The sequence below is a fragment of the Hordeum vulgare genome, chromosome 1H (assembly GCF_904849725.1).
Source record: "Hordeum vulgare subsp. vulgare chromosome 1H, MorexV3_pseudomolecules_assembly, whole genome shotgun sequence".
NCBI classification, from domain to species: domain Eukaryota; kingdom Viridiplantae; phylum Streptophyta; class Magnoliopsida; order Poales; family Poaceae; genus Hordeum; species Hordeum vulgare.
Genome location: NC_058518.1, coordinates 418,185,844 through 418,195,816, shown reverse-complemented (window position 1 = coordinate 418,195,816; position 9,973 = coordinate 418,185,844). Strand labels below are relative to the sequence as shown.

General features: G+C 44.9%; 1 protein-coding gene across 1 annotated transcript; it reads right to left on the bottom strand.

Annotated features, from left to right (window-relative positions):
- Positions 1-905: 905 nt before the first annotated feature.
- On the bottom strand, positions 906-3,923 carry LOC123441722 (BI1-like protein). The gene is made up of 4 exons (XM_045117999.1): positions 3,523-3,923; positions 1,723-1,836; positions 1,462-1,619; positions 906-1,349 (listed from the first exon to the last, which is right to left on the bottom strand). The coding sequence occupies exons 1-4, from the start codon at positions 3,830-3,832 to the stop codon at positions 1,143-1,145; spliced, it is 789 nt and encodes a 262-aa protein (XP_044973934.1). The 5' UTR covers positions 3,833-3,923; the 3' UTR covers positions 906-1,142.
- Between the last annotated feature and the right edge of the window lie 6,050 nt (positions 3,924-9,973).

Here is a 9,973-nt window from a genome sequence, read left to right as displayed (position 1 = left end):
GCCAGGCACTGACCCCCTGTAACGAGGCCGCTGCCTTTGAATGTGGTCATGAACAACCCGTGCAGCCACCACAAGTTCTTCGTCATCCGAGGACGAATCATCCGATGAACAAATGAAGTGGTTGAAGAAAAAGTCATCTCCACTGTCCATACCTTTGTGGGCAAAGTGTCAAACACCTTACGGTCTTGACGGCGAAGAGGCCGCAAATCACCTCGAGGCTGCGGGGGCGGATGGCGGCCGGCTACAGGTCGCTCTATAGCACCCCCCAAAGAAAACTACCGTTGCCGATGGACGTCATCGACGGTCGTATCCCCTCGTCGGCGACCAAAACTCCTCCGAACGATGGCCAAAACTCCTACCAAAGCGCGTGCGTGGTGGCGGCCATGGTGAGACGTTGTTTGGTATGGACGGCGGGGGGCGAGCAGCGAAGAGGCGGCCGGATAATAGTGACGGCGCCGGCGGCGGGGTTGGGCCGGTCGAGGCTTGGAAGGAATTAATCGGCAAAGTCCCCGACAAACGGGCCAGGGGAGGACAAGGACGTGCGTCCCGCCCACCCGTGTTGTCTGTTTCTCTCCAAACGTCGCCCAAGTTTGAGGCCGCGCCTTTCGTTCGTTTTACCCCAAACGAACGCACCGGACCGGATGGGGTCGCGCGCCGGAGTTGGCTTAGACACCAGGATTTGTTAGCTCAACTACCAATCGGGCTTATATTATATAGACACCAGGATTTGTTAGCTCAACTACCAATCGGGCTTATATTATATAGACGTCCATACCGCATGCCCGGGATATAGACAGCCAGACCGCACAACGAACGTTCGGTGCGTGCGCTGGATGGTCAAAAGTGCCAGAGCTATGGTGAACCGCGTTGGAGTTGCCGTGAGAAGGGGACAAACAACACGACAATTATTGGCACAAAACGTTCATACGATCACTGATTGTTTGCAGTTTAACAACACTTAGGCGCAGAACTCACGCTAGAACACCTATACATATTGGTTGTACTTTGGCCTCATCTCTGGATGATGGCAAAAACTCACTACCATGTCTTCCGAGTTATGTAGATAGCAATTCAAAAGACTAGATAAAGGTTGGACATATGACCGGGTTGGCACAAGGTCCTGGTGAATCAGATGGGACTCATCAGTTGTCGTTCTGCCTGAGCATCTGTAGGATGGTGAGGAACAGGTTGAGGATGTCGAGGTAAAGTTCAACGGAAGCCCAGATGTACTCGTCATAAGTGTGGCGCTTTATCAAGTTCTCGGTGTCGTAGACGATGAAGCCTGAGAACACCAGAGCTCCAAACCCGCCGATCACAGCATTCGATGCAGGTCCAAATGGAAAGAAGATCTGCAACACAGCATTTTGAGGCACAAGGGTTATGACTAGTGGAATGTTCAACTGGAATACTTCTATGCGAGTCAGTTACACGATATTTTCCAAAGTTCATCATGCACGTTACCTGGGTAAAGCTTATTACGACCAGGATAGTGAGAGCAGAAAACAGAAATGGTCCAAGGTAACTAAATTCCTTGCCCTTCTTTGAAGCCCAGAATGTGTACGCAGTCAGAGAGACAACCACAGCTGAGGTCAGTACCAAAGCCTGAAGCACAATGGTTCCTGCAACATCCAAATGAACATTTAATAAAACTAGTCTGTAATGCAAGAAGGCAATGAAAACAATTATATTACCCGCAAAAAAAATATATGAAAGAAAACGAACCTTCAGTGTTTGCACAAGCCACACCAATGCTGAAGCTCAAGCACAGAGTGAACAAACCCAAGATAGCAAGATTGTGCGGGTGCCTGTGCTGATAGATGTACAATGGGATCATCACTGCAACAAATATCACAAAATTAGCTGTTTAGGTAAACAATATCTTCTGATACAAAATAACAACAGTGGACTGTCATCTGATCAGCATTCTCTCAGAACTCAAAAGAGGATCCAGGGGAACAGGTCTGGGTGTGCTTCAGTGTGATGGACTGATGCTGCTGGAAATACTAACACAGGCAGAATTTCTGTTCCCTTGCACTATATGTTCTGGGCCTTCAGACTCCTGCCAAATTATTTCTCTATATCCTACTGAACTAAATATCGATCATTAGGAATTTATCATATTTGATGGTGTAAGCATGATTTTGCCAAAAATCTGTTTGATCAGATATGAAAATTTCAGAACAAAGAAATGTTCGCAACTTCTATACAGCTACGGAGAGACTGCCAAACCTTGAAGCGCCATTGCTGAAAGTGATTTAGTAACTTTGGAATGTAACAATTGTGGGCACTTTGAAGTTATGAACTAAAGACAACAACTGACCAATTTGTTATAAATGTATCATAGATTGTTTTCACACAAGGACATTGCTAAGGATTTACTCACTACTAGCTTCAACATTCTAATAATGAAAGGAACTAAACAGCCAAACAATATAGAACTAAACATCACATAGCAACTGGTAACCATCATAACCTACACGTGCAGACAGAAAATGGAGCGATTTCAGGAAAGTAGGCGTCAATACTTATTACAGTTCCTCAAATACAATACTATCTGTACTTAAATCCATGCCACACTAACTATCAACACAAACTAGTAAAGTAAAACTAGTCTTAGGTTTTAGTCTCTCTCACTTCCAACATGGCCAACATTATCAGAATGGTCGTCAAGCACCAAATCCCCCTCCTCACTTTCATTTGAGTCGAAGTGTAAACACTTTCTCATCCACGTTTTGTGCTGCCGATTAGGTTGTTGGGGAAGCCAGTTCTTTTATCAAGGAAGTAATCAAGTTGAGCAAAAAACTCTTTGGTCGCTATGAAGGCCTTTACCGCACCTCATGGCACACTAAACTGATATCAAGGCCTGCTAAACCTTGACAATTGATGTATATTGATATAGTGGCTACCTTGAGTGGTGGCAACAATCAAGGCGTCTGTTTAGAAGTTAGAACCCTGCCCTGCCGGCTACACTCCAAACTCAACTCCCATATTAAGTTGTCTGAAGAAACTCTGGTGTCTTCAGGTCATATGTCGTGGAGGCAAACCACAGGTGCATATAACCCTTCATATAGGCTTGTGGCATACAATTACAGTCAAATTAAAATACATATATCATGTTAATAAAGGCATGATAACAGTCTGAGGAAAATTCCCTATTGCATGTATGTCATCAACCATGGATTCATTCATTACTTGCTGATTATGAAAGGCTCCATCTTAATTCGCAATTCGGTATAAAAAAAAACATATAATGTAACTAAAATCCGCTGAATCAAACCATTCCATCTCGAACTAGCTAGATCCTCGATCTACACTGTTGATCCTAACAGCTTGGCGTCCTACTTAACAACAAAACATCAGATTCAACCACCGAGTCAAGCAAACTGCCAATTAAGGCAAGGTCAACGAATTTCTAGGTGCCGTCCGATTCATCATACAAATACATATTCCAGAATCCACATAAACGCCCCCACGACAAGGTCAAGCATGGCACCGGATGGGGGAGAAGACTAGAGCACTTACGGATGAAGGGGAGGACAGCGAGCACGAGCGCCAGGACGGGCGAGTTAGAGAGCGTGGCGTTGAGGGTGGGGTGGAAGACGGTTACGGCGGAGACGACGGTGGTGAGGAGCAGCTGCGCGCAGAGGATGCCGTAGACCTTGCGGATGAAGCCCCAGCGGAGGGCGTTCTCCCCGCGCGAGATCCCCGGGTAGAGCGTCTCCCCGTTCCCCGCCTCCAGGTCGATCGACGAGGCCTCCACCTTCTCCTTCATCTCCGGCGCCCGGCGGTAGCCCGACGGTGCCAGCGGCTGCATCTCCGTCGCCGACGCCATCTCGCTCTCTCACCGACGCTCTGGGTGTGGGGAATTGGGGATTTCGGTTGGGACGCGGTTTGTTCGATGTGCGGCGAATTGGGGATATATAGATTTATTTTTCTTCGTGGAGAAATAGCGCTGTGTGTATATCTATTGGCTAGCGCTACGCGTACTCGTGCGTGGCGCCGAACTTTTTTCTAGCCTCTGAGAGGTGGGCCCAGTTTGGCACGCTGAACATGTTTTTGATACACGTTAAACATTTTTGTTTTTCTTAAAAAGATTGTTCATATACATGTTTGAACTCTTTTTGAAATACATGCCAAAAAAATTCATGTTGAACATTTCTTTAATCATGTGAAACATTTTTTTGAATGGTATAAACTTTTTATTTAAACCATGAGAACAAAAAAAAATACATTTCCAAACACCTTTATGATACACGGTGAACATCCTTCAGAAACTAAATAGTAATATATGTGTGTGTGAGAGAGAGAGATTTTTTTGAAATATAAACATATGTAAAAAAGAAAATAAACAAAAATCCTCATGCTAGAAAAGGCAAAAAAAATGGCCCATAGTGGGCCGGCCTACTATTTGACAAGGCGCCAAAGAGGACCTACTAAAAACGCCATAAAAGCTCTTCATGGCTTTATACGGTGTCTTCCCCATTTATTTAAAATGATCATGAATGATCGAAATTCGACAGTCAATCATTTTAACCAGGCATCGTCCTGTCGCAACCATCATGTTCTATGAGGTTTAGCTTGCATCAAAAACAGTTGTCAGAGACCCGTGTTAAATCCTCCTTCAGTCACTTTGCATCGCTCGCCGATGCAACACTGTAACACGTATGTTCTTTTGATAATGGCTAAAATTTTGTCCATGGATTCAGCAACTACTTGGGTATGAGCTAACTAGAGGATTTGGGTATGAGGTAACTATTAATCTAAGCTCCCCAAATCCTTCACGGTTTATTCAAGGCTCGGGACCAATCCCCCCATAAGTGTTGAGTATATGAGCAAATTACTATGAGACTTAATCCGAATAAACAGTAAATAAACCATGAAGGTAATAACATAAATTATACTAATCATGCAGACTAGCATAGTAGATGAACAAAACGAATATAGAGCATAAACTAGTAATAGATTCTAGCCTCATTTGGAACACTCAGGAGAAGATTGCATATGGTGCAGCACGAGAAAGACTGCCAACGTTGGTGTTGTTGGCCATGTCGTTCATGCAGAGGTTCTCGGGATCGGGGAAGATGTCATTGTCCAGGAAGTAATTGCTGCCAGCACTTGCGCGAATGCGCTCCCCAAAACCTGATCACCCCTCTCCCATGCAGGATCACGAGAAACGGGTTTCCGGAGGCCTGTTGTCCCTTCTCGCGGTGCACGCCGGAATGAGGGATGGAGAAGACTTGTGTGGCGGCGCAATGTTCTGGAACGGTGTGAAACCACATATTGTGGCACCAGCTTGGGTTGGTAGAGACCTCATATATATGCACGTGCCCCGGGTGGAGAGACGTGGACTTGACCCACGTCCAAGTCGGTAATAGCCCATGATTTGACATCTCGGATCATGGCGCCTCTGTTACGGACTCTTCGTTCCTGGCCGGCAAAAATAAGTGTGTAGGTATGAGCTCGGCTCAGCTCAATCCATCAACCCACCATGCGTCGTGACGAGGCGTGGTGTGGTGTGGCGAGAGAGGAGGAGGAGCGCGTGTGTAGGTCTCCTCTTCTGATGCTCATACAAGTGCTAGAAGAGCTCACCTTATAAGGCGGTGAAACTCTCTCCCAACTAACCGTATGGGGTTAAACTTTAGTCCCACTCACACCACATGCTACCATGCATGAATGGGCAATGAGAATTTCAGAATTTTTATTGGGCTTTGGACCAAAAGCCTACTAGAAAATTCTAACAATTCCCCACAAAGTCTCATTGGCACATCCCCTCATTTAGTTCCAAAATATTGTTTATATAGAGGTACTTAATCAAGACTATTAAGTTGAACTTCCATTTAGAATTTTATGCTACAGTAGATCACAATTTGAATAGCGGACTATGCCTTGAACTAAAAAATTTATGTGGGACTAGTTTCACACAAATCCTTAACCGGTACTCGGCTGCCACAAGGTTTCCCCATGGGTAGAGCGTAGACGTCGTACTCCACGGCCTTTCATGAATTTATTAGAGAACACCCGATTCTCAGTGACTACAACGTTTAACAGTCAAATTCAGATAGGTGTGTTCCTCGGGAGATGATGTGTAGGACAACATCTCTGCTTACCCAAATAAGCCACTTGGAACACATTAAGATAAATATCAACCTGTCATGCAGATTATGAGACTATTGCATCCTAACGGAGTGGGATAACAAATACACGGATACTCTCTCTCGAGTTGTCCAACAACTTGTCTCCCACTTCTACTCCATGGGATCTCCGGTCACATAGAGTGGGCTACCACTATGGACAACTCATACGTGTTGGGGAACATTGCATGGGAAACAAAAAAAATTCCTACGCACACGAAGACATATCATGGTGATGTTCATCTACGAGAGGGAGATCGGATCCACATAGCCTTGTAGATCGCTAAGCGGGAAGCGTTAAGAAACGCGGTTGATGTAGTGGTATAGCTTCGTGATTCAAATCACCATCGTCCCACGATCCGTCCCACGATCCGTCCCGATCTAGCACCGAACGGACGACACCTCCGCGTTCAGCACACGTACAACTCGATGACGATCTCCGCCTTCTTGATCAAGCAAGAGAGACGGGGAAATAGATGAGTTCTCCGGCAGCGTGACGGCGCGCCTGTGATGGTGATGATCTATTCCTGCAGGGCTCCGCCCGAGCTCCGCAAAAAACCGATCTAGAGGAAGAACTACGAGGTATAGGTTTAAGTTGCACGTGGCAAAGTTGTGCCTCAAAAACCCTAAAACCTCTAGTATATATAGGAGGAGGGGTGGGGCTGGCCTTGGGGCTCAAGGGAGCCCCTAGGGCGCCGGCCGAAGTGGAGAGGAGGACTCCAACTCCAATTTGGTTTGTGGAAGGAGGAGTCCTCCTCTTCCTTCCGACCTCCCTCTTTTTTTCTTTTGGTTTTTCTTTCCTAGCGCCATAGCCCACTTGGGCTGGCCTCACCAGCCCACTAAGGGCTGGTGCGCCACTTGGACTATTGGGCTCACTCCCGGGTGGGTGGGCCCCTCCTGGTGAAGACCCGGAACCCATTCGTCACTCCCGGTACACTGCCGGTAATGCCCGAAATCTTTCCGGAGACCAAATGAAACCATCCTATATATCAATGTTCGTTTTCGGACCATTCCGGAAACCCTCGTGACGTCCGTGATCTCATCCGGGACTCCGAACAACCTTCGGTCACCAACACCTATAACTCAACTATACCGAAACGTCACCGAACCTTAAGTGTGCAGACCCTGTGGGTTCGAGAACTATGCGGACATGACCCGAGACACTCCCCGGTCAATATCTAATAGTAGGACCTAGATGTCCATATTGGATCCTACATATTCTACGAAGATCTTATTGGTTGAACCTCTATGCCAAGGATTCATATAATCCCGTATATTATTCCCTTTGTCCTTCGGTATGTTACTTGCCCGAGATTTGATCGTCGGTATCCCTATACCTATTTCAATCTCGTTACCGACAAGTCTCTTTACTGTTCCTAATACAAGATCCCGTGACTAACACTTGAGTCACATTGCTTGCAAGGCTTATATGTGATGTTGTATTACCGAGTGGGCCCCCAAGATACCTCTCCGTCACACGGAGTGACAAATCCCAGTTTTGATCCATGCTAACTCAACGGACACCTTCGGAGATACCTGTAGAGCACCTTTATAGTCACCCAGTAACGTTGTGATGTTTGATACACACAAGGCATTCCTCCGGTGTTAGTAAGTTACATGATCTCATGGTCATAGGAATGAATACTTGACACGTAGAAAACAATAGCAACAAAATGACACGATCACATGCTATGTTTATAATTTGGGTCTTGTCCATCACATCACTCTCCTAATGATGTGATCCAGTTATCAAGTGACAACACTTGCGTATGGTCAGAAAACCATAACCATCCTTGATCAACTGGCTAGCCAACTAGAGGCTTAATAGGGACATTGTTTTGTCTATATATCCACACATGTATCTATGCTTTCATTCAATACAATTATAGCATGGGTAATAAACGATTGTCTTGAAACAGTAAATATAATAATAACTATTTTATCATTGCCTCTAGGGCATATTTCGAACAATACGGTGGGTCTCAAACCCATATCAATCGATGCATTTTATATCACATTATGTGATAAACCATTTGTGAAGGTATTTGCCAAGTTTTTAGATGTTTGGATATAATCCAACACAATAACTGTGGAGTTCTTCAATTTTTTGATAGATTCCGATCTCCCCTTCACATGCCTTGAGGACTTCATATTATCCTTAGAAATTTTTATCTGTATGATCACAGTTTGATTATCACAGTTCATCGGGATAGCGCGTATTGGTTTTTCAACCACACGTAAGTCCATCAAGAGCTGACGAAGCCACTCTACTTCGACAGTGGTCGCGTATAATGATGTGAGTTCTGCCTTCATAGTTGGCCTTGTTAAGATGGTCTGCTTGCAAGACTTCCAGGAAACAACGCCATCACCAGGTGTAAAAACATAACCACTTCTGGCCTTAATCTCATCAACATCAGATATCCAGTTTGAGTCACTATAACCCTCCAGTACCCTCGGGTACCAGGTCTAGTATCTCATAGCTCACAGTTCCTTTCAAATAGCGCATAACTCTCTCAAGCGCTTGCCAATGATCATCTCTCGGGTTTTATACAAACCGACTTAGTTTGCTTATAACAAACGAGATGTCAAGCCTTGTGGCACTCGATAGATACATAAGCGAGCCAATAATTTGAGAATACCTCGGTTGATCTCTAGCAATCCGTCGATCCTTTCGAAGCAACACACTAGCATCATATGGAGTTGGAGAAGGCTTGCAGTCGCTATACCCAAAATGAATAAAGACTGTTTCCACATAGTGAGAGTAAAACAGTGTAATCCCACCATTCTCATCTCTCAGTAGCTTGATGTTCCTAATAACATCAGCTACTCCTAGATCCTTCATCTTGAAACAACGAGATAAGAAATCCTTAACCTCCTTGATTAAATCAAGTTTCGTTCCAAAGATCACTATGTCATCGACATACATACAAACAGAGAATAACTTCTTCACCCCCACCATGACGATAGTACACACACTTGTCAGTTTTGTTTACAATGAAGCCTACTGCAGTTAATGTTCTTTCGAACTTCTCATGCCACTACTTAGGAGCTTGTTTAATACCATATAAAGACTTCAATAACTTGCACACCTTTCCTTCGTGACCACGTACTACAAAACCATAGGGCTAATCCATGTAAATTTTCTCCTCAAACTCTCCATTGAGGAAAGCCGTCTTAACATCCATTTGATGAACGAGAAGACCATGCGAGGCAACCAGTGATAGCACCACCCGAATAGTGATCAGTCTAGCCATAGCTGAGTAAGTATCAAAGAAGTCTTCACCTTCTTTCTACGTGTAACCCTAGGCCACAAACCGTGCCTTGTAATTCTCAATTGTACCATCAATCTAAGCTTTTTCTTGAACACCCACTTACATCCCACGGGTTTGCACCCAGAAGGACGATCAGTGAATTCCTAGGTTCCATTAGCTAAGATTGAATCCATCTCGCTACGGACAAGTTCCTTCCAATAGTCAGCATCAGAAGATGCATAGGCTTCTGACAGAGTCCTCAGTGTGTCATCCACGAGGTACACAATGAAATCATCACTGAAGGACTTTGCAGTCCTTCGTCTCTTACTCCTTACAGGAGTTTCATTGTCATCCTCCTCAGGAATCTCAACGTGTTCCATCGCAATGGTGGGTTCAAGAATTACACAGAATTCCTGACTAGATACAGTAGGTATCTCTTGATTTGATGAGCTGGGAATATCCTTCATGGGAAATATGTCCTAAAAGAAAGTCGCATCATTCGACTCCATAATTGTACCAACATGCATGTCGGATACCTCGGATTTTATTACCAAAAATCTATAGCCAATGCTATGGAAAGCATAGCCCAGA

What these genes read in the sequence shown, in the direction of transcription:
- LOC123441722 (XM_045117999.1), bottom strand. Translation starts at nt 3,832, where the DNA reads ATGGCGTCGGCGACGGAGATGCAGCCGCTGGCACCGTCGGGCTACCGC. An exon ending in CGCTGTCCTCCCCTTCATCC is followed by an intron (nt 1,837 to 3,522) that starts GTAAGTGCTCTA and finishes TATTTGTTGCAG; the next exon opens with TGATGATCCCATTGTACATC. An exon ending in TCGTAATAAGCTTTACCCAG is followed by an intron (nt 1,350 to 1,461) that starts GTAACGTGCATG and finishes GCTGTGTTGCAG; the next exon opens with ATCTTCTTTCCATTTGGACC.